Here is a 25,281-nt window from a genome sequence, read left to right as displayed (position 1 = left end):
TGATGTCATGTTTACATGACTCCCGATTGTTAAAATAAGTCTCAAATTAACGATAAATCATACAATAAACTTTAACAACGGAGACACACGTATGCAACTACCCACTGAGACGCACTGCATGCGTCTTGCGGAAGAACATAACCGGCGCTACTTCTCTACGTTTAAGTCTATGGACGAATCACCCAGGTACTGTGCTACTCCGCAGCGCGCGGGTACCCGCCGGACTTAAATAATCCGAAAATAAACACTTATTATACGTGTACCATGGTGATTCATTATAAGACAAAAACACGACTTGAAAAATTGATTCGTGATGTACTCGCTCATTATAAACATAACGTAAACATTTTGTAAGATTTGAACAAAAAAGTTGCATCACAACACTATCTGATTCTCACTCTGCGTGTGTTTCACGCTGAATGACGGACGGGCTAAGCGATGCAGGTACAGAGAAGTAGAAGAGGATGACACCATTTGCTAAGCGGGGAGGTTTTCATTTTCTACCTTATTATATATTTTAAACCACAAACTACGAAGTATGTTTTGAACATTATTTAACCTGGTCAAAGACGAACGAACATTTTAGAATAATTACATTTATTGCCCCAAGTTTTAGGGGTGCTGAGCTCCTTTTTAGGGGTGCTGAAGCACCCCTACTAAAACATTACTTGTGGGCATTTTGAGGCAAAACAAAGGACACTGATGTATTTTAAGATATGTCAGTGCAAGTTTTTTTCAGTTTGGACTAGCTCTTACATTTATTCTAGTCTAGGACTTGTCAAATCCCTGTCCGGGAAACCGCCCCTATGTTTAGCTGAGGATTTTCTCAAATTTTAGAAAAGAACCGCCTTCTCCACTTTTTAAAAAAAAATGCAATTGCGCAACACTCCTGATTGACCACTAGGAGGTCTTGATGATCCACCCGGAAAAAGAAAATTATCCGCAACACCTTTAAGTAAATATAAATTAACTGAGTCAAAGCAAAAATACAACTCAAAAATGTAAGTTCGGTGAACACATTTCTTTTCTTTTTTTTGTAAGTCCAGATAACTTGAATAAATAGTTGGGTCAATTATTTTATCACAACAAAAATTTAAACTACTTACACTTTTAAGTAAATGTAACTTATCTGAGTCAAAGCAAAAAGACTACTCAAAAAGTTGAGTTAACATTTTTTTAATCCCTGTCTGTTTTTTTTAAGTTTAGGCCACAAATACTCAAGTCAACTTACAAATTAGTTGAGAGTAAAAACTTCATATTTTTAAGTTGACACAACTTGCAGCTTTTGAATTTGTTCATTCAACTTAACATCTTAAGTTGAAACAACTAAAATGACAAAAAAGTTAATGTTACGCTTTACTGTAATATTAACTGAAAAAAAACATTTCTACACATTCATAGTTAACATTTATTATTTGAATTCAACAGGAGGACACAGTGAAGTACTGATAATTGAACACTTTATTAATGTTTTGCAATTGACACAAGAAAAAGTAACTTGCAGCCTAAATGTCCCATTATTTACAATGGCAATGCAGATTTTATTAAAAATATATTTTTAAACCATTGGCATTAGATTTCTTGTAGTTTTATCACCACATGGCAGCACAACATTTCATAGGATGAAATTTAATAAGAGTAGGAGAGAGAGACTACTCAAAATGTGGAAGACATAACAAAGAAAAAAATGCCATAGAAACCGTTAAAATCATAGCAAGTGACAGCTTTTCTCAGCTTTTTGATTGTGCATTTTTTAAGAGATTCTCAATAAGTCTGAAAAAAGATATTCTTATAGATATAAATACTTTAGACGATAATAAGCTCTGTAAATTCCATTAGAATAGAATATTTGAACTGTGGCATTATTTGGGAAACAAGCATATGTGATTCCATATGTGTTTAAGTATATTTACAGTTTGTACAGCCCTTAAACATCATTGTGCTTATTTAATGGTATCAAATCAATCACTGTTAAAATGAGTTATTCATCTGCAATAATACAATACAGCACTGATTATTCAACTGATGCTTTAAAGTTATAAAATTCTTTCAAATCAGGGTAAAAAAAATCATATTTTGTTTAATGTAGATATGTCCAGAAAATTTTTAGAAAGACAGCAGAAAGAATAAACTTAACCATTTCCCAAAATTTCTTAAAAGGTACAAAAATATAACAAGCTTTCAGATGAAAAAAACAATGAACAAAACAGATGCACACTTTTTGTTTTCTTTAAACTACACACATTGGATTGGATTATTTTCTTAATTACAATACAGATTTCTCTTATTTACAGTTAAATTGGAAAAAAGACATGAATGTCTTTAAAGAACATTTGGAAGAGCGGTAGAAACAAGTGTGTAGCAGTGCACTATTGCTTAAAACTGTCTAGACTGACAAGGTGTGAATGTACTGTATATAGACAATTGTATGAAAATTATTTCTTTGGCGAAACAGCTATTTCAAGTTCTGGTAACCGAAAACTACCCTTTGAACCACTATCAATGCTAGAGGATGACGACATTCGGGACTTTTTTGAAGGCTGAGCAATTCCACCGGCATCCTCAGACCTAGCCTCAGTTTCATCTCCAAGTGTCACTTCATATGAACCTTTACCTTTCGAGCTAAAACCTCCAATTGTAGCAAACTTAATCTTTCCTTTTTTGCCTTTAACCTTAGTTTCTCCAACATCAATTGAAATGTTGCCACCCTCTGCCTGTAAGTGCCCTTCGGTAGAGACGGGGGAAGCTAAACCCCCTTCATCACTCACTGAAGATGAGTGATGTCGTGACTTTTTAAAGAAGTCAAGGGAGGCAGATTTACTTTTTGGTGAAACCTTTAATCCTTCTACTGCTACCTTGCCACTTGCCAATTCCCCAGAACTAAGACTCAATTCCTTAGATGCCTTTCCACTAGCTTTAGCAGCAACATCAGTGTCTTCTCCCTGAAAAGCAAGATCACTTGCACTTCCACCTTTAGATTTAGATTTTCCAAACATTTTTGGCATCTTGACTTTTACTTTTGCACCACTGGTTTTCACATCTGTACTTTGCATCTCCAGATTCTGGGACATAACATTACCACTAGCAGCCAGTTCTGCTGAACCTACATCTGCTGCTCCAATCTCTTTTCCTTCTACTTTTGGCAATGCAATACCAAACTTTGGTACTTTGATTTTAGGAAAGGTTACATGACCTTCTTGGTACTCCATACCACCTGTAAATTCTCCTGTTTGTCCTCTTACATCCAAGCCTGACATTTCAATGCTCCCTTTTACAGCCTTTTGTTCAGCGAGATTTAAACCAGCATCTAAATCATCACCATGGATTTTAACAGACGGCATTGCAAGCTCAACATCCTGATTTCCTCCTACATCAATTTTAGCACTGCCCTTTCCATTAATGCCAGATCCAGTGACACCTGGAGCATTTAAGCTAACACCCTTGCCCGATGCGCTAAATTTTGGCATTTTGATTTTACCCTCTTTTGCTTTAATATCTGGGCTCTCCAAACTAGTACCTGGGGTCTGAATATCAACACCTTGAACATCAGTTTTAAGGCTTGCAGATGGCAAATCAATATCAGATGATTTTACAGCTCCTTTTACTTTTGGAGATTTTATGTCAAATTCCACATCAGGAAAATGTAGCTTTCCAAAAAATGGCTTCTTTACTTTGGCAGGCTTCAGCTGCAAGTCAGGATCATGTGTCTCCATCTTAACATTTTCAGTTTTGACTTTTCCTTTCGCCAATTTAAATTTACCCTTCTTTCCTTTAAGATCTATGTTCATATCAGGTCCTTCTACACTGCCACCAACATCAGGAATTTCTGCCTCTAATTTTGGGCTTTTACCTCCAAATGTAAATTTGGATTTCTTTGTTTTAGGCATTTTGATGTTTACATCTGGTCCACTTATTTTTCCTTCAGGTCCTTTGATATCAACACCTGGAGTTTTGATGTCTATTTTAGGTCCTGCAATATCAAAATCAGCTTTTGGTAAGTTGACATCAACTTCAGGACCCCCCACGTTAGGACCCTGGAGTCCAAATGATGGCATTTTGACTTTGGGTATATTGAAACCACCCTCGGGTCCCTTAATATCAACATCAGGACCTTCAATGTCTAAATTCGGTGCCTTTAGGTCACCTTTGATCTTTGGCACAGAAACATCCACATCACCCTTGACTTTGGGGCCTTTAAGATTGAAGTCTACATCTGGCATTGAGATATTTGGTCCAGATATGTGAGGCATTTTGAATTTTGGACCCTTGATTTTCCCCTCAGGACCTTCAATGTCAAGATCTGGAGTTTTGATGTCAATTTCAGGTCCTTTTATGTCAACATCAGCTTTTGGCAGGTTGACATCAATCTCAGGACCCTCCACTTTAGGACCCTTAAATCCAAATGATGGCATTGTGACTTTAGGCATCTTGAAACCACCCTTAGGACCCTCAATATCAACATCAGGACCCTCAATGTCTAATTTCGGACCCTTTGCGTCACCTTTGATCTTTGGCACAGAAACATCCACATCACCCTTGACTTTGGGGCCTTTAAGATTGAAGTCTACATCTGGCATTGAGATATTTGGTCCAGATATGTGAGGCATTTTGAATTTTGGACCCTTGATTTTTCCCTCAGGACCTTCAATGTCAAGATCTGGAGTTTTGATGTCAATTTCAGGTCCTTTAATGTCAACATCAGCTTTTGGCAGGTTGACATCAATCTCAGGACCCTCCACTTTAGGACCCTTAAATCCAAATGATGGCATTGTGACTTTAGGCATCTTGAAACCACCCTTAGGACCCTCAATATCAACATCAGGACCCTCAATGTCTAATTTCGGACCCTTTGCGTCACCTTTGATCTTTGGCACAGAAACATCCACATCACCCTTGACTTTGGGGCCTTTAAGATTGAAGTCTACTTCTGGCATTGAGATATTTGGTCCAGATATGTGAGGCATTTTGAATTTTGGACCCTTGATTTTTCCCTCAGGACCTTCAATGTCAAGATCTGGAGTTTTGATGTCAATTTCAGGTCCTTTAATGTCAACATCAGCTTTTGGCAGGTTGACATCAATCTCAGGACCCTCCACTTTAGGACCCTTAAATCCAAATGATGGCATTGTGACTTTAGGCATCTTGAAACCACCCTTGGGACCCTCAATATCAACATCAGGACCTTCAATGTCTAATATAGGACACTTTACGTCACCTTTGATCTTTGGCACAGAAACATCCACATCACCCTTGACTTTGGGGCCTTTAAGATTGAAGTCTACATCTGGCATTGAGATATTTGGTCCAGATATGTGAGGCATTTTGAATTTTGGACCCTTGATTTTCCCCTCAGGACCTTCAATGTCAAGATCTGGAGTTTTGATGTCAATTTCAGGTCCTTTAATGTCAACATCAGCTTTTGGCAGGTTGACATCAATCTCAGGACCCTCCACTTTAGGACCCTTAAATCCAAATGATGGCATTGTGACTTTAGGCATCTTGAAACCACCCTTGGGACCCTCAATATCAACATCAGGACCTTCAATGTCTAATTTAGGACCCTTTGCGTCACCTTTGATCTTTGGCACAGAAACATCCACATCACCCTTGACTTTGGGGCCTTTAAGATTGAAGTCTACATCTGGCATTGAGATATTTGGTCCAGATATGTGAGGCATTTTGAATTTTGGACCCTTGATTTTCCCCTCAGGACCTTCAATGTCAAGATCTGGAGTTTTGATGTCAATTTCAGGTCCTTTAATGTCAACATCAGCTTTTGGCAGGTTGACATCAATCTCAGGACCCTCCACTTTAGGACCCTTAAATCCAAATGATGGCATTGTGACTTTAGGCATCTTGAAACCACCCTTGGGACCCTCAATATCAACATCAGGACCTTCAATGTCTAATTTCGGAGCCTTTAGGTCACCTTTGATCTTTGGCACAGAAACATCCACATCACCCTTGACTTTGGGGCCTTTAAGATTGAAGTCTACATCTGGCATTGAGATGTTTGGTCCAGATATGTGAGGCATTTTGAATTTTGGACCCTTGATTTTTCCCTCAGGACCTTCAATGTCAAGATCTGGAGTTTTGATGTCAATTTCAGGTCCTTTAATGTCAACATCAGCTTTTGGCAGGTTGACATCAATCTCAGGACCCTCCACTTTAGGACCCTTAAATCCAAATGATGGCATTGTGACTTTAGGCATCTTGAAACCACCCTTGGGACCCTCGATATCAACATCAGGACCTTCAATGTCTAATTTTGGACCCTTTGCGTCACCTTTGATCTTTGGCACAGAAACATCCACATCACCCTTGACTTTGGGGCTTTTAAGATTGAAGTCTACATCTGGCATTGAGATATTTGGTCCAGATATGTGTGGCATTTTGAATTTTGGACCCTTGATTTTCCCCTCAGGACCTTCAATGTCAAGATCTGGAGTTTTGATGTCAATTTCAGGTCCTTTTATGTCAACATCAGCTTTTGGCAGGTTGACATCAATCTCAGGACCCTCCACTTTAGGACCCTTGAATCCAAATGATGGCATTGTGACTTTAGGCATCTTGAAACCACCCTTGGGACCCTCAATATCAACATCAGGACCTTCAATGTCTAATTTCGGAGCCTTTAGGTCACCTTTGATCTTTGGCACAGAAACATCCACATCACCCTTGACTTTGGGGCCTTTAAGATTGAAGTCTACATCTGGCATTGAGATGTTTGGTCCAGATATGTGAGGCATTTTGAATTTTGGACCCTTGATTTTTCCCTCAGGACCTTCAATGTCAAGATCTGGAGTTTTGATGTCAATTTCAGGTCCTTTAATGTCAACATCAGCTTTTGGCAGGTTGACATCAATCTCAGGACCCTCCACTTTAGGACCCTTAAATCCAAATGATGGCATTGTGACTTTAGGCATCTTGAAACCACCCTTGGGACCCTCAATATCAACATCAGGACCTTCAATGTCTAATTTCGGAGCCTTTACGTCACCTTTGATCTTTGGCATAGAAACATCCACATCACCCTTGACTTTGGGGCCTTTAAGATTGAAGTCTACATCTGGCATTGAGATATTTGGTCCAGATATGTGAGGCATTTTGAATTTTGGACCCTTGATTTTTCCCTCAGGACCTTCAATGTCAAGATCTGGAGTTTTGATGTCAATTTCAGGTCCTTTAATGTCAACATCAGCTTTTGGCAGGTTGACATCAATTTCAGGACCCTCCACTTTAGGACCCTTAAATCCAAATGATGGCATTGTGACTTTAGGCATCTTGAAACCACCTTTGGGACCCTCGATATCAACATCAGGACCCTCAATGTCTAATTTCGGAGACTTAACGTCACCTTTGATCTTTGGCACAGAAACATCCACATCACCCTTGACTTTGGGGCCTTTAAGATTGAAGTCTACATCTGGCATTGAGATATTTGGTCCAGATATGTGAGGCATTTTGAATTTTGGCCCTTTTATTTTTCCCTCAGGACCTTGAATATCAAGATCTGGAGTTTTGATGTCAATTTCAGGTCCTTTAATGTCAACATCAGCTTTTGGCAGGTTGACATCAATCTCAGGACCCTCCACTTTAGGACCCTTAGATCCAAATTTTGGCATTCTGAATTTAGGCATTTTGAAACCACCCTTAGGACCCTTGATATCAACATCAGGCCCTTCAATGTCTAATTTTGGAGCCTTTAGGTCACCTTTGATCTTTGGCACAGAAACATCCACATCCCCCTTGACTTTGGGGCCTTTAAGATTGAAGTCTACATCTGGCATTGAGATATTTGGTCCAGACATGTGAGGCATTTTGAATTTTGGACCCTTGATTTTTCCCTCAGGACCTTCAATGTCAAGATCTGGAGTTTTGAGGTCAATTTCAGGTCCTTTTATGTCAACATCAGCTTTTGGCAGGTTGACATCAATCTCAGGACCCTCCACTTTAGGACCCTTAGATCCAAATTTTGGCATTTTGAATTTAGGCATCTTGAAACCACCCTCGGGACCCTTGATATCAATATCAGGACCTTCAATGTCAAATTTCGGAGCCTTTAGGTCACCTTTGATCTTTGGCACAGAAACATCCACATCCCCCTTGACTTTGGGACCTTTAAGATTGAAGTCTACATCTGGCATTGAGATATTTGGTCCAGACATGTGAGGCATTTTGAATTTTGGACCCTTGATTTTTCCCTCAGGACCTTCAATGTCAAGATCTGGAGTTTTGAGGTCAATTTCAGGTCCTTTTATGTCAACATCAGCTTTTGGTAGGTTGACATCAATCTCAGGACCCTCCACTTTAGGACCCTTGAATCCAAATGATGGCATTGTGACTTTAGGCATCTTGAAACCACCCTTGGGACCCTCAATATTAAAATCAGGACCTTCAATGTCTAATTTCGGAGACTTTAGGTCACCTTTGATCTTTGGCACAGAAACATCCACATCACCCTTGACTTTGGGACCTTTAAGATTGAAGTCTACATCTGGCATTGAGATATTTGGTCCAGATATGTGAGGCATTTTGAATTTGGGACCCTTGATTTTTCCCTCAGGACCTTCAATGTCAAGATCTGGAGTTTTGATGTCAATTTCAGGTCCTTTAATGTCAACATCAGCTTTGTGTAGGTTGACATCAATCTCAGGACCCTCCACTTTAGGACCCTTAAATCCAAATGATGGCATTGTGACTTTAGGCATCTTGAAACCACCCTTGGGACCCTCAATATCAACATCAGGACCTTCAATGTCTAATTTCGGAGACTTTAGGTCACCTTTGATCTTTGGCACAGAAACATCCACTTCACCCTTGACTTTGGGGCCTTTAAGATGGAAGTCTACATCTGGCATTGAGATATTTGGTCCAGATATGTGAGGCATTTTGAATTTTGGACCCTTGATTTTTCCCTCAGGACCTTCAATGTCAAGATCTGGAGTTTTGATGTCAATTTCCGATCCTTTAATGTCAACATCAGCTTTTGGCAGGTTGACATCAAATTCAGGACCCTCCACTTTAGGACCCTTAGATCCAAATGATGGCATTTTGAATTTAGGCATCTTGAAACCACCCTCCGGTCCCTCAATATCAATATCAGGACCTTCAATGTCTAATTTCGGAGACTTTAGATCACCTTTGATCTTTGGCAAGGAAACATCCACATCACCCTTGACTTTGGGGCCTTTAAGATTGAAGTCTACATCTGGCATTGAGATATTTGGTCCAGATATGTGAGGCATTTTGAATTTTGGACCCTTGATTTTTCCCTCAGGCCCTTCAATGTCAAGATCTGGAGTTTTGATGTCAATTTCAGGCCCTTTAATGTCAACATCAGCTTTTGGCAGGTTGACATCAAACTCAGGACCCTCCACTTTAGGACCCTTATGTCCAAATGATGGCATTTTGAATTTAGGCATCTTGAAGCCACCCTCAGGACCCTCGATATCAACATCAGGACCTTCAATGTCTAATTTCGGAGTCTTTATGTCACCTTTGATCTTTGGCACAGAAACATCCACATCACCCTTGACTTTGGGGCCTTTAAGATTGAAGTCTACATCTGGCATTGAGATATTTGGTCCAGATATGTGAGGCATTTTGAATTTTGGACCCTTGATTTTTCCCTCAGGCCCTTCAATGTCAAGATCTGGAGTTTTGATGTCAATTTCAGGTCCTTTAATGTCAACATCAGCTTTTGGCAGGTTGACATCAAACTCAGGACCCTCCACTTTAGGACCCTTATGTCCAAATGATGGCATTTTGAATTTAGGCATCTTGAAACCACCCCCAGGACCCTCGATATCAACATCAGGACCTTCAATGTCTAATTTCGGAGCCTTTATGTCACCTTTGATCTTTGGCACAGAAACATCCACATCACCCTTGACTTTGGGGCCTTTAAGATTGAAGTCTACATCTGGCATTGAGATATTTGGTCCAGATATGTGAGGCATTTTGAATTTTGGACCCTTGATTTTTCCCTCAGGACCTTCAATGTCAAGATCTGGAGTTTTGATGTCAATTTCAGGTCCTTTAATGTCAACATCAGCTTTTGGCAGGTTGACATCAATCTCAGGACCCTCCACTTTAGGACCCTTGAATCCAAATGATGGCATTGTGACTTTAGGCATCTTGAAACCACCCTTGGGACCCTCAATATCAACATCAGGACCTTCAATGTCTAATTTCGGAGACTTTAGGTCACCTTTGATCTTTGGCACAGAAACATCCACATCACCCTTGACTTTGGGGCCTTTAAGATTGAAGTCTACATCTGGCATTGAGATATTTGGTCCAGATATGTGAGGCATTTTGAATTTTGGACCCTTGATTTTTCCCTCAGGCCCTTCAATGTCAAGATCTGGAGTTTTGATGTCAATTTCAGGCCCTTTAATGTCAACATCAGCTTTTGGCAGGTTGACATCAAACTCAGGACCCTCCACTTTAGGACCCTTATGTCCAAATGATGGCATTTTGAATTTAGGCATCTTGAAGCCACCCTCAGGACCCTCGATATCAACATCAGGACCTTCAATGTCTAATTTCGGAGTCTTTATGTCACCTTTGATCTTTGGCACAGAAACATCCACATCACCCTTGACTTTGGGGCCTTTAAGATTGAAGTCTACATCTGGCATTGAGATATTTGGTCCAGATATGTGAGGCATTTTGAATTTTGGACCCTTGATTTTTCCCTCAGGCCCTTCAATGTCAAGATCTGGAGTTTTGATGTCAATTTCAGGCCCTTTAATGTCAACATCAGCTTTTGGCAGGTTGACATCAAACTCAGGACCCTCCACTTTAGGACCCTTATGTCCAAATGATGGCATTTTGAATTTAGGCATCTTGAAACCACCCCCAGGACCCTCGATATCAACATCAGGACCTTCAATGTCTAATTTCGGAGCCTTTAGGTCACCTTTGATCTTTGGCACAGAAACATCCACATCACCCTTGACTTTGGGGCCTTTAAGATTGAAGTCTACATCTGGCATTGAGATATTTGGTCCAGATATGTGAGGCATTTTGAATTTTGGACCCTTGATTTTTCCCTCAGGACCTTCAATGTCAAGATCTGGAGTTTTTATGTCAATTTCAGGTCCTTTAATGTCAACATCAGCTTTTGGCAGGTTGACATCAATCTCAGGACCCTCCACTTTAGGACCCTTGAATCCAAATGATGGCATTGTGACTTTAGGCATCTTGAAACCACCCTTGGGACCCTCAATATCAACATCAGGACCTTCAATGTCTAATTTCGGAGCCTTTAGGTCACCTTTGATCTTTGGCACAGAAACATCCACATCACCCTTGACTTTGGGGCCTTTAAGATTGAAGTCTACATCTGGCATTGAGATATTTGGTCCAGATATGTGAGGCATTTTGAATTTTGGACCCTTGATTTTTCCCTCAGGCCCTTCAATGTCAAGATCTGGAGTTTTGATGTCAATTTCAGGTCCTTTAATGTCAACATCAGCTTTTGGCAGGTTGACATCAAACTCAGGACCCTCCACTTTAGGACCCTTATGTCCAAATGATGGCATTTTGAATTTAGGCATCTTGAAACCACCCCCAGGACCCTCGATATCAACATCAGGACCTTCAATGTCTAATTTCGGAGCCTTTATGTCACCTTTGATCTTTGGCACAGAAACATCCACATCACCCTTGACTTTGGGGCCTTTAAGATTGAAGTCTACATCTGGCATTGAGATATTTGGTCCAGATATGTGAGGCATTTTGAATTTTGGACCCTTGATTTTTCCCTCAGGACCTTCAATGTCAAGATCTGGAGTTTTGATGTCAATTTCAGGTCCTTTAATGTCAACATCAGCTTTTGGCAGGTTGACATCAATCTCAGGACCCTCCACTTTAGGACCCTTATGTCCAAATGATGGCATTTTGAATTTAGGCATCTTGAAACCACCCTCAGGACCCTCGATATCAATATCAGGACCTTCAATGTCTAATTTCGGAGCCTTTAGGTCACCTTTGATTTTTGGCACAGAAACATCCACATCACCCTTGACTTTGGGGCCTTTAAGATTGAAGTCTACATCTGGCATTGAGATATTTGGTCCAGATATGTGAGGCATTTTGAATTTTGGACCCTTGATTTTTCCCTCAGGCCCTTCAATGTCAAGATCTGGAGTTTTGATGTCAATTTCAGGTCCTTTAATGTCAACATCAGCTTTTGGCAGGTTGACATCAATCTCAGGACCCTCCACTTTAGGACCCTTATGTCCAAATGATGGCATTTTGAATTTAGGCATCTTGAAACCACCTTCAGGACCCTCAATATCAACATCAGGACCTTCAATGTCTAGTTTTGGAGCCATTAGGTCACCATTGATCTTTGGCACAGAAACATCCACATCACCCTTGACTTTGGGGCCTTTAAGATTGAAGTCTACATCTGGCATTGAGATGTTTGGTCCAGATATGTGAGGCATTTTGAATTTTGGACCCTTGATTTTTCCCTCAGGACCTTCAATGTCAAGATCTGGAGTTTTGATGTCAATTTCAGGTCCTTTAATGTCAACATCAGCTTTTGGCAGGTTGACATCAATCTCAGGACCCTCCACTTTAGGACCCTTATGTCCAAATGATGGCATTTTGAATTTAGGCATCTTGAAACCACCTTCAGGACCCTCAATATCAACATCAGGACCTTCAATGTCTAGTTTCGGAGCCTTTAGGTCACCCTTGATCTTTGGCACAGAAACATCCACATCACCCTTGACTTTGGGGCCTTTAAGATTGAAGTCTACATCTGGCATTGAGATATTTGGTCCAGATATGTGAGGCATTTTGAATTTTGGACCCTTGATTTTTCCCTCAGGACCATGAATGTCAAGATCTGGAGTTTTGATGTCAATTTCAGGTCCCTTAATGTCAACATCAGCTTTTGGCAGGCTGACATCAATCTCAGGACCCTCCCCTTTAGAACCCTTAAATCCAAATGATGGCATTGTGACTTTAGGCATCTTGAAACCACCCTTGGTACCCTCAATATCAACATCAGGACCTTCAATATCTAATTTCGGAGACTTTAGGTCACCTTTGATCTTTGGCACAGAAACATCCACATCACCCTTGACTTTGGGGCCTTTGAGATTGAAGTCTACATCTGGCATTGAGATATTTGGTCCAGATATGTGAGGCATTTTGAATTTTGGACCCTTGATTTTTCCCTCAGGCCCTTCAATGTCAAGATCTGGAGTTTTGATGTCAATTTCAGGACCTTTAATGTCAACATCAGCTTTTGGCAGGTTGACATCAATCTCAGGACCCTCCACTTTAGGACCCTTATGTCCAAATGATGGCATTTTGAATTTAGGCATCTTGAAACCACCTTCAGGACCCTCAATATCAACATCAGGACCTTCAATGTCTAGTTTCGGAGCCTTTAGGTCACCCTTGATCTTTGGCACAGAAACATTCACATCCACATCACCCTTGACTTTGGGGCCTTTAAGATTGAAGTCTACATCTGGCATTGAGATATTTGGTCCAGATATGTGAGGCATTTTGAATTTTGGACCCTTGATTTTTCCCTCAGGACCTTCAATGTCAAGATCTGGAGTTTTGATGTCAATTTCAGGTCCTTTAATGTCAACATCAGCTTTTGGCAGGTTGACATCAATCTCAGGACCCTCCACTTTAGGACCCTTATGTCCAAATGATGGCATTTTGAATTTAGGCATCTTGAAACCACCTTCAGGACCCTCAATATCAACATCAGGACCCTCAATGTCTAATTTCGGAGCCTTTAGGTCACCTTTGATCTTTGGCACAGAAACATCCACATCACCCTTGACTTTGGGGCTTTTAAGATTGAAGTCTACATCTGGCATTGAGATATTTGGTCCAGATATGTGTGGCATTTTGAATTTTGGACCCTTGATTTTTCCCTCAGGACCATGAATGTCAAGATCTGGAGTTTTGATGTCAATTTCAGGCCCTTTAATGTCAACATCAGCTTTTGGCAGGTTGACATCAATTTCAGGACCCTCCACCTTAGGACCCTTAAATCCAAATGATGGCATTGTGACTTTAGGCATCTTGAAACCACCCTTAGGACCCTCAATATCAACATCAGGACCCTCAATGTCTAATTTCGGAGACTTTAGGTCACCTTTGATCTTTGGCACAGAAACATCCACATCACCCTTGACTTTGGGGCCTTTGAGATTGAAGTCTACATCTGGCATTGAGATATTTGGTCCAGATATGTGAGGCATTTTGAATTTTGGACCCTTGATTTTTCCCTCAGGCCCTTCAATGTCAAGATCTGGAGTTTTGATGTCAATTTCAGGACCTTTAATGTCAACATCAGCTTTTGGCAGGTTGACATCAATCTCAGGACCCTCCACTTTAGGACCCTTAAATCCAAATGATGGCATTGTGACTTTAGGCATCTTGAAACCACCCTTGGTACCCTCAATATCAACATCAGGACCTTCAATGTCTAATTTCGGAGACTTTAGGTCACCTTTGATCTTTGGCACAGAAACATCCACATCACCCTTGACTTTGGGGCCTTTAAGATTGAAGTCTACATCTGGCATTGAGATATTTGGTCCAGATATGTGAGGCATTTTGAATTTTGGACCCTTGATTTTTCCCTCAGGCCCTTCAATGTCAAGATCTGGAGTTTTGATGTCAATTTCAGGTCCTTTAATGTCAACATCAGCTTTTGGCAGGTTGACATCAATCTCAGGACCCTCCACTTTAGGACCCTTAAATCCAAATGATGGCATTGTGACTTTAGGCATCTTGAAACCACCCTTGGTACCCTCAATATCAACATCAGGACCTTCAATGTCTAATTTCGGAGACTTCAGATCACCTTTGCTCTTTGGCAAGGAAACATCCACATCACCCTTGACTTTGGGGCCTTTAAGATTGAAGTCTACATCTGGCATTGAGATATTTGGTCCAGATATGTGAGGCATTTTGAATTTTGGACCCTTGATTTTTCCCTCAGGACCTTCAATGTCCAGATCAGGAGATGTAATATCAATGTCTGGTGATTTAATACTGACATCACTGGTACTCATGTCAACGTCTCCTTTGGGTGATTTAAATCCAAATTTTGGCATCTTAAATTTTGGCATCTTAAACCCTCCCTCTGGACTTTTAACGTCAATACTTGGAGAATCAACTTCCACTTTTGGCCCACTGACATCACTCTCAACATTTACTTCAGCTTGTCCTTTTACTTTGGATCCTTTCAAGCTTAAGTCAACATCAGGTAAAGACATCTTCGGACTTGATTTTGATCCCATTTTAAATTTGGATCCTTTAGCTTTGATGTTAGGTGTTGTGATATCAACATCTGGACCTTCAATGCTGCCTTTTGCTCCTTTGGGAAGCTTGACGTCCACATCAGGAGCTTCAATCTTTGGACTTTTAAATCCAAACTTTGGCATTTTGAACTTGCCTTTTTTCACACTACCTCCAGGAACATCTAAATCAACATTAGGGCCCTCTATGTCCATCTCCGGTAATTGGATATCAACACCATGTGACACATCAGCATCACCTTTAAGTTTTGTCCCTTTAAGGTTGAAATCCACATCTGGCATAGAAATCTTTGGTCCAGAAATTGATGGCATTGTAAATTTGGGGCCCTTGATTTTCCCCTCAGGTCCCTCTATGTCAAGCTTTGGACCTTTAATATCCACATCTGGTGCTTTGATATCAATTTCTGCTTTTGGAAGCTTTACATCAACATCTGGCCCTTCTAGTTTTGGACCTTTCTGTCCAAATGAAGGCATTTTGATCTTTGGCATCTTGAAACCACCCTCAGAACCTTCAAAGTCTGGGCCTTCAATTTCAACCTTTGGTGCTTTAATATCTCCTTCAACTTTTGGAACAGACACATCCACATCACCTTTCAGTTTAGGCCCTTTTAGGTTGAAATCCACATCTGGCATAGAAATCTTTGGTCCAGAAATCGATGGCATTGTAAATTTGGGGCCCTTGATTTTTCCCTCAGGTCCCTCTATGTCAAGCTTTGGACCTTTAATATCCACATCTGGTGCTTTGATGTCGCCTTCAACTTTTGGAATAGACACATCCACATCTCCTTTCAGTTTGGGCCCTTTAAGATTGAAATCCACATCTGGCATAGAAATCTTTGGTCCAGAAATCGATGGCATTGTAAATTTGGGGCCCTTGATTTTTCCCTCATGTCCCTCTATATCAAGCTTTGGACCTTTAATATCCACATCTGGTGCTTTGATATCAATTTCTGCTTTTGGAAGCTTTACATCAACATCTGGCCCTTCTAGTTTTGGACCTTTCTGTCCAAATGAAGGCATTTTGATCTTTGGCATCTTGAAACCACCCTCAGAACCTTCAATGTCTGGGCCTTCAATTTCAACCTTTGGTGCTTTAATATCTCCTTCAACTTTTGGAACAGACACATCCACATCACCTTTCAGTTTAGGCCCTCTTAGGTTGAAATCCACATCTGGCATAGAAATCTTTGGTCCAGAAATCGATGGCATTGTAAATTTAGGGCCCTTGATTTTTCCCTCAGGTCCCTCTATGTCAAGCTTTGGACCTTTAATATCCACATCTGGTGCTTTGATGTCGCCTTCAACTTTTGGAATAGACACATCCACGTCCCCTTTCAGTTTGGGCCCTTTAAGATTGAAATCCACATCTGGCATAGAAATCTTTGGTCCAGAAATCGATGGCATTGTAAATTTGGGGCCCTTGATTTTTCCCTCAGGTCCCTCTATGTCAAGCTTTTGACCTTTAATATCCACATCTGGTGCTTTGATATCAATTTCTGCTTTTGGAAGCTTTACATCAACATCTGGCCCTTCTAGTTTTGAACCTTTCTGTCCAAATGAAGGCATTTTGATCTTTGGCATTTTGAATCCACCCTGAGGACCTTCAAAGTCTGGGCCTTCAATTTCAACCTTTGGTGCTTTAATATCTCCTTCAACTTTTGGAACAGACACATCCACATCACCTTTCAGTTTAGGCCCTTTTAGGTTGAAATCCACATCTGGCATAGAAATCTTTGGTCCAGAAATCGATGGCATTGTAAATTTGGGGCCCTTGATTTTTCCCTCAGGTCCCTCTATGTCAAGCTTTGGACCTTTAATATCCACATCTGGTGCTTTGATGTCGCCTTCAACTTTTGGAATAGACACATCCACGTCCCCTTTCAGTTTGGGCCCTTTAAGATTGAAATCCACATCTGGCATAGAAATCTTTGGTCCAGAAATCGATGGCATTGTAAATTTGGGGCCCTTGATTTTTCCCTCAGGTCCCTCTATGTCAAGCTTTTGACCTTTAATATCCACATCTGGTGCTTTGATATCAATTTCTGCTTTTGGAAGCTTTACATCAACATCTGGCCCTTCTAGTTTTGAACCTTTCTGTCCAAATGAAGGCATTTTGATCTTTGGCATTTTGAATCCACCCTGAGGACCTTCAAAGTCTGGGCCTTCAATTTCAACCTTTGGTGCTTTAATATCTCCTTCGACTTTTGGAACAGACATATCCACATCACCTTTCAGTTTCGGCCCTTTTAGGTTGAAATCCACATCTGGCATAGAAATCTTTGGTCCAGAAATCGATGGCATTGTAAATTTGGGGCCCTTGATTTTTCCCTCAGGTCCCTCTATGTCAAGCTTTGGACCTTTAATATCCACATCTGGTGCTTTGATATCAATTTCTGCTTTTGGAAGGTTTACATCAACATCAGGGCCTTCGACTTTTGGACCTTTCTGTCCAAATGAAGGCATTTTGATCTTTGGCATCTTGAATCCACCCTGAGGACCTTCAAAGTCTGGGCCTTCAATTTCAACCTTTGGTGCTTTAATATCTCCTTCGACTTTTGGAATAGACACATCCACATCACCTTTCAGTTTAGGCCCTTTTACGTTGAAATCCACATCTGGCATAGAAATCTTTGGTCCAGAAATCGATGGCATTGTAACTTTGGGGCCCTTGATTTTACCCTCAGGTCCCTCTATGTCAAGCTTTGGACCTTTAATATCCACTGCTGGTGCTTTGATATCAATTTCTGCTTTTGGAAGGTTTACATCAACATCAGGGCCTTCGACTTTTGGACCTTTCTGTCCAAATGAAGGCATTTTGATCTTTGGCATCTTGAATCCACCCTGAGGACCTTCAAAGTCTGGGCCTTCAATTTCAACCTTTGGGGCTTTAATATCTCCTTCGACTTTTGGAACAGACACATCCACATCACCTTTCAGTTTGGGCCCTTTAAGATTGAAATCCACATCTGGCATAGAAATCTTTGGTCCAGAAATCGATGGCATTGTAAATTTGGGGCCCTTGATTTTTCCCTCATGTCCCTCTATGTCAAGCTTTGGACCTTTAATATCCACATCTGGTGCTTTGATGTCACCTTCAACTTTTGGAATAGACACATCCACGTCCCCTTTCAGTTTGGGCCCTTTTAGGTTGAAATCCACATCTGGCATAGAAATCTTTGGTCCAGAAATCGATGGCATTGTAAATTTGGGGCCCTTGATTTTTCCCTCAGGTCCCTCTATGTCAAGCTTTGGACCTTTAATATCCACATCTGGTGCTTTGATATCAATTTCTGCTTTTGGAAGGATTACATCAACATCAGGGCCTTCGATTTTTTGACATTTCTGTCCAAATGAAGGCATTTTGATCTTTGGCATCTTGAATCCACCCTGAGGACCTTCAAAGTCTGGGCCTTCAATTTCAACCTTTGGGGCTTTAATATCTCCTTCGACTTTTGGAACAGACACATCCACATCACCTTTCAGTTTGGGCCCTTTAAGATTGAAATCCACATCTGGCATAGAAATCTTTGGTCCAGAAATCGATGGCATTGTAAATTTGGGGCCCTTGATTTTTCCCTCATGTCCCTCTATGTCAAGCTTTGGACCTTTAATATCCACATCTGGTGCTTTGATGTCACCTTCAACTTTTGGAATAGACACATCCACGTCCCCTTTCAGTTTGGGCCCTTTTAGGTTGAAATCCACATCTGGCATAGAAATCTTTGGTCCAGAAATCGATGGCATTGTAAATTTGGGGCCCTTGATTTTTCCCTCAGGTCCCTCTGTGTCAAGCTTTGGACCTTTAATATCCACATCTGGTGCTTTGATGTCACCTTCAACTTTTGGAATAGACACATCCACGTCCCCTTTCAGTTTGGGCCCTTTTAGGTTGAAATCCACATCTGGCATAGAAATCTTTGGTCCAGAAATCGATGGCATTGTAAATTTGGGGCCCTTGATTTTTCCCTCAGGTCCCTCTGTGTCAAGCTTTGGACCTTTAATATCCACATCTGGTGCTTTGATATCAATTTCTGCTTTTGGAAGGTTTACATCAACATCAGGGCCTTCGACTTTTGGACCTTTCTGTCCAAAAGAAGGCATTTTGATCTTTGGCATCTTGAATCCACCCTGAGGACCTTCAAAGTCTGGGCCTTCAATTTCAACCTTTGGTGCTTTAATATCTCCTTCGACTTTTGGAATAGACACATCCACATCACCTTTCAGTTTGGGCCCTTTAAGGTTGAAATCCACATCTGGCATAGAAATCTTTGGTCCAGAAATCGATGGCATTGTAACTTTGGGGCCCTTGATTTTACCCTCAGGTCCCTCTATGTCAAGCTTTGGACCTTTAATATCCACATCTGGTGCTTTGATATCAATTTCTGCTTTTGGAAGGTTTACATCAACATCAGGGCCTTCGACTTTTGGACCTTTCTGTCCAAATGAAGGCATTTTGATCTTTGGCATCTTGAATCCACCCTGAGGACCTTCAAAGTCTGGGCCTTCAATTTCAACCTTTGGTGCTTTAATATCTCCTTTAACTTTTGGAACAGACACATCCACATCACCTTTAAGTTTGGGCCCTTTAAGATTGAAATCCACATCTGGCATAGAAATCTTTGGTCCAGAAATCGATGGCATTGTAACTTTGGGGCCCTTGATTTTTCCCTCAGGTCCCTCTAGGTCAAGCTTTGGACCTTTAATATCTACATCTGGTGCTTTGATATCAATTTCTGCTTTTGGAAGCTTCACGTCAACATCAGGGCCTTCGACTTTTGGACCTTTCTGTCCAAATGAAGGCATTTTGATAGTTGGCATCTTGAAACCACCCTCAGAACCTTCAAAGTCTGGTCCTTCAATTTCAACCTTTGGTGCTTTAATATCTCCTTTAACTTTTGGAACAGACACATCCACATCACCTTTCAGTTTGGGCCCTTTAAGATTGAAATCCACATCTGGCATAGAAATCTTTGGTCCAGAAATCGATGACATTGTAACTTTGGGGCCCTTGATTTTTCCCTCAGGTCCCTCTAGGTCAAGCTTTGGACTCTTGATATCCACATCTGGTGCTTTAATATCAATTTCTGCTTTTGGAAGGTTTACATCAACATCAGGGCCTTCGACTTTTGGACCTTTCTGTCCAAATGAAGGCATTTTGATCTTTGGCATCTTGAATCCACCCTGAGGACCTTCAAAGTCTGGGCCTTCAATTTCAACCTTTGGTGCTTTAATATCTCCTTCGACTTTTGGAATAGACACATCCACATCACCTTTCAGTTTAGGCCCTTTTACGTTGAAATCCACATCTGGCATAGAAATCTTTGGTCCAGAAATCGATGGCATTGTAAATTTGGGGCCCTTGATTTTTCCCTCAGGTCCCTCTATGTCAAGATCTGATCCTTTAATATCTACATCTGGTGCTTTGATATCAATTTCTGCTTTTGGAAGCTTCACATCAAGATCAGAGCCTTCGACTTTTTGACCTTTCTGTCCAAATGAAGGCATTTTGATAGTTGGCATCTTAAAACCACCCTCAGAACCTTCAAAGTCTGGGCCTTCAATTTCAACCTTTGGTGCTTTAATATCTCCTTCAACTTTTGGAACAGACACATCCACATCACCTTTCAGTTTGGGCCCTTTAAGGTTGAAATCCACATCTGGCATAGAAATCTTTGGTCCAGAAATCGATGGCATTGTAAATTTGGGGCCCTTGATTTTTCCCTCAGGTCCCTCTATGTCAAGCTCTGGACCTTTAATATCCACATCTGGTGCTTTGATGTCAATTTCTGCTTTTGGAAGCTTCACATCAACACCAGAGCCTTCGACTTTTGGACCTTTCTGTCCAAATGAAGGCATTTTGATAGCTGGCATCTTGAAACCACCCTGAGAACCTTCAAAGTCTGGGCCTTCAATTTCAACCTTTGATGCTTTAATATCTCCTTCAACTTTTGGAACAGACACATCCACATCACCTTTCAGTTTCGGCCCTTTAAGGTTGAAATCCACGTCTGGCAAAATCTTTGATCCAGAAATCGATGGCATTGTAAATTTGGGGCCCTTGATTTTTCCCTCAGGTCCCTCAATGTCAACATCTGGACCTTTAATATCCACATCTGGTGCATTAATCTCCATATCAGCCTTGGGAATTTTTACATCAGGCTTTTCAACGTTAATCCGAAATGAGGGTCCAGTAAAGCCCCCTTCAACATTTTGAACAGACACATCAATGTCTCTTTTCAGGACTGGCCCTTTAAGGTTAGCATCTACATCAGGCATAAGTTTTGGGCCAGAGACTTGTGACACATTGAATTCAGAGCCTTTGATTTTTCCTTCTGGTCCCTTAATGTTAATATCTGTAGTGGTGAGAATTTTTGATGTCTGGAATTTTAAACCTCTGCGACCGTCATCTGTAGGATTTTCATTGTTAAAATTTACTTCTACATTAGAATCTTCTACAGTAGATCCTTTAGTTCCAAATGATTGCACTTTGACATGGGTTGTTTTGAATCCTCCACTAATTGCCTCTGTGGGACCTGACTGAACAGATTCACTAGTTTCAAGTTTTGGAAATTTTACTTTACCATCTACTTTGGACATGGTTATATCAGAACCCTGACTGACTTCAACTTCAGATTGTTTAAAATTCGCTTTGGGCTGTTGAATATCTATGCTAAACTTAGATAATTTGGTTTTATCATCAGACCCATCCTTAAGTGTAACAGACGAGGAATCTCTGCTTATAACTGATGTGTTTCTGTCCCCAGCACTAATGGAAAAACCTGAAACATGAGTGTCAAAAACAGGTCCCTTTGCTGTGGCAAACTCATTTCCTCCTATCATTCTTGAATCTTTTAATTCAAAAACATGTCCCACTTCAGTTTCTAAGCTTGTCACTTTGCCAGAAAGACCACCACTACCTTCAGCAGTTAACGTCTTTTCAGAATATCCCTGTCCCTTTCCCTCAAACAGTCCAGTGTCTGACACATTAATTCTAATCTCCCTCTCACTCATATCTGATTCACTTGTTGTTTTGACAGGTCCGGTGCTAAAGTGCTTCACATAGGAACCTGTGACCTTGGGTCCTCCAAGGGATATGTCTCCCATTTTAATACCTGCATCTGCACTGCCATGTGGTAATCTGATTTGGGTAGAATCACCCACCAACTGCTCATGCTTAGAGACCTGAAATTTGAACTCAGGGCTTGAGTAATCAATTTGCTGGTCAGCCTCCCCAGGCACGTCCACAGTGTAGGTTGTTATTCGACGAGTAACTGTAGTTATGGTGCAACCATCACTGCTTGTACTACTATGGCGTTCTGTGCGCACATCAACACCCTCAGCAAGATCCTCTGACTTCAGTCTGGGTTTAATCTTCTTAGTGTAGATCCTTCTGTAGTCTTCATCATCCCCACTCTACATGGAGAGAAAGTTTAAACTCAAATGAATATGTTCACCAGTGCTGAATGAAACGACTGAAAATATTAAGCAATAAAGGTTCACATGGTCATCTTACCAGGAGAATGTCAGAACTAGATCCTCCAAACACTGCACGTCCTTCCCGTGACATTGTGCTCATTGGAGATCGACAAGGTGACTTCTCTCCAGACTTGTTTTGCAATTTGAGCCCAACCTTATGTCGATTTAAAGTCTTCAGTAGATCAGCTGTTTCCTCCGAGCTCATGTTATCGAAGTAAATTGTAGCCCCAACAATTTGGTCACCTTTAACATGAACAGTAAATTTAGAGTAAAATTAGAAAACCTTTATGAAACAACACCCTGGTCTGACTTTTAATATGTAGTATTAATACGTAACTTTCAAAAACTACCCTACCCCAAACCTTAACTTGAACCCAAACAAAAAAAAAACATTTTAAAAATACATAATGGATTCTTTTTATATCCTGCAACGTAAATGGACAGAAATGTGTAGGAAAATTACACATTTTGCAGACAATAGCAGAGGTGGGAGTAAGTCACACATGTGCAAGTCACAAGTAAGTTTCAAGTCTTAACTAGGGCTGAAATGATTCATGCACTATACGCGCAGGGATCTGATTCACACGGACCGTTGTTCAATATTCATGAAGCACACCATAGCGCGTGATACATTTTGAATTTAGTTGGTGCGATGGCAGAGAGTAAAGATGTCCATAAATGGCAGAGAATGTCTAAAGTTTGGGATCATTACATTCTTAAAAATGAAGAGAACAAGGTGCAATGTGTCTACTGCAAAGTAGACCTGGCATTCCACAGCAGTACGACTTCAATAATTCAGCATCTGAAATGAAAACATTCACCAAACGTCGCTGATACAAGGTAACTTAGCCTGAGCCTATACATTGATGTTTTCTGATTTCAATCCCACACTGTATTTGTAGCAATGTCTTTATGTGGTTTGACTAGATATGATGTTTAGCTTTGATGTTTTTAATTAGTAAACGTATTCACATTCAACCCCTTCGCACGCACGCACCCTCGTCTCTCTCTCACACGCCAGTCAGACTGATCACGGCAATGCATCACATATGCTTAAACTTTTAAATAGCCACGCAACAATAATTTCAGCATGCGTTCACTGTATACACTGGGACGTGATGTTGTGACGCGATTTTTCGAACGGACGCTTCACCTAAAATGCACCTCAATGCAAGTGATGCAAGTCAAATGTATTTCGGCCATTCCAAACTATGGTCTGACTGGGGCGTCACTCTTCTTCACGCACGGCACACGTGCACACACAAACACACATACAGGTTGCTAGGTTACCATAGCAAATAGGCTCACCCCAGAAATTATATCTTAATTGTTAGTAGCCTAATGGTTAATGCTGCAGGTGTAGAAATCTACATAAAACAGATATTTACAGAATTTTACATCCACATCATTTTCCTTATGAATTATTGGTTTTGGTTGTTTAAAAACACACAAAAAATGTATACGATTAATTGATCGATCAATTGCTAGATTGATTGATTACAAAAAGAATCGAAAGCTGCTTCACATCACATCCCTGCTTCAAATTCCAAGCAAGTCCAAGTCAAGTCATGTCACTGCTTTATGTTTGGGTCAAGCAAGTCACTGGCAGGTCAAACAAATGTTTGATGATTTAACCACATTTATATATTAAAAAAAGTTTAATCTACAGTAGTTATGGACTGTGTGGGTTTAATTTAGAACAAAAAAATATTTGTTAAAATTTGTGACTCAAGTCTGACTCGAGTTCCCAATCTCTGAACAACAGTAACAATTTAGCATTTTAAAGATTTTTAAGCCACTAATACAGTAACCTACTGATAACAGTTTATTAAAATCATATACAGTTATAAATCAAAAGCATAATAGACAAGTGTAATCACAATAATTTATTGCGAAATTTCAAAACCACTATTAGGAGTAGTAAAAATGACGATGTGGTGCAGCCGCGGTTCTCTCTGGAGTATATGAAGTACAAAGAATTATTAAAGTTATTAATCCACAAAAACGTTAATCCGGCTTTACTCTGTGACGTAGCATGTGCAGTGTTTCCCATACATTGATTTATTTGTGGTGGCCCACCACAGAATCAACAAATAGAATTTTCATGATTCCCATTTACATTTTTATTTCACTATTTAAAACAGCTTAATTCGGCTTAAAATATAATTTGACATATTATACAGATCAAATACAGATACAGATCAAAGAGTAGAAATGAAACATATTTCAGGTGCCAACACTAGATCAAACGCAAACACGACATGATGACGTCATATATATGCTAATTAGCGGGTGGCGTCATCACCACCACAGTCTCTCAAAATCCTGTGGGAAACACTGCCAGTGACAGCCAATGAGCATTTGATATCACTGTCGTAAAATTTGCCAAAGCTTCTTGAGGTACAATATTTCAATTAGAAATTAACATTACGGTCACTGCTGAGAACTAGGATCAAGATCGATGGATACATTTGGATCTGTTCCTTGC

General features: G+C 40.5%; 1 protein-coding gene across 1 annotated transcript in view; it reads right to left on the bottom strand.

Moving 5' to 3' along the window:
• Positions 1–1,443: 1,443 nt before the first annotated feature.
• Positions 1,444–25,281, bottom strand: part of ahnak (AHNAK nucleoprotein) — a 37,051-nt gene continuing 13,213 nt past the window's right edge. The window contains exons 4-5 of the mRNA XM_055178172.2: positions 22,831–23,036; positions 1,444–22,730 (exon numbers count right to left, since the gene is read on the bottom strand). Coding sequence (XP_055034147.2) covers positions 2,436–22,730; positions 22,831–23,036 — 20,501 coding nt within the window. The 3' untranslated portion in view covers positions 1,444–2,435. The remainder of the gene's footprint in view (positions 22,731–22,830; positions 23,037–25,281) is intronic.

This window comes from Misgurnus anguillicaudatus, chromosome 16 (genome assembly GCF_027580225.2).
Source record: "Misgurnus anguillicaudatus chromosome 16, ASM2758022v2, whole genome shotgun sequence".
In the NCBI taxonomy this organism is placed as follows: domain Eukaryota; kingdom Metazoa; phylum Chordata; class Actinopteri; order Cypriniformes; family Cobitidae; genus Misgurnus; species Misgurnus anguillicaudatus.
The sequence above is the reverse complement of the archived record's forward strand: the minus strand, read 5'-3'. Positions and strand labels throughout refer to the sequence as shown.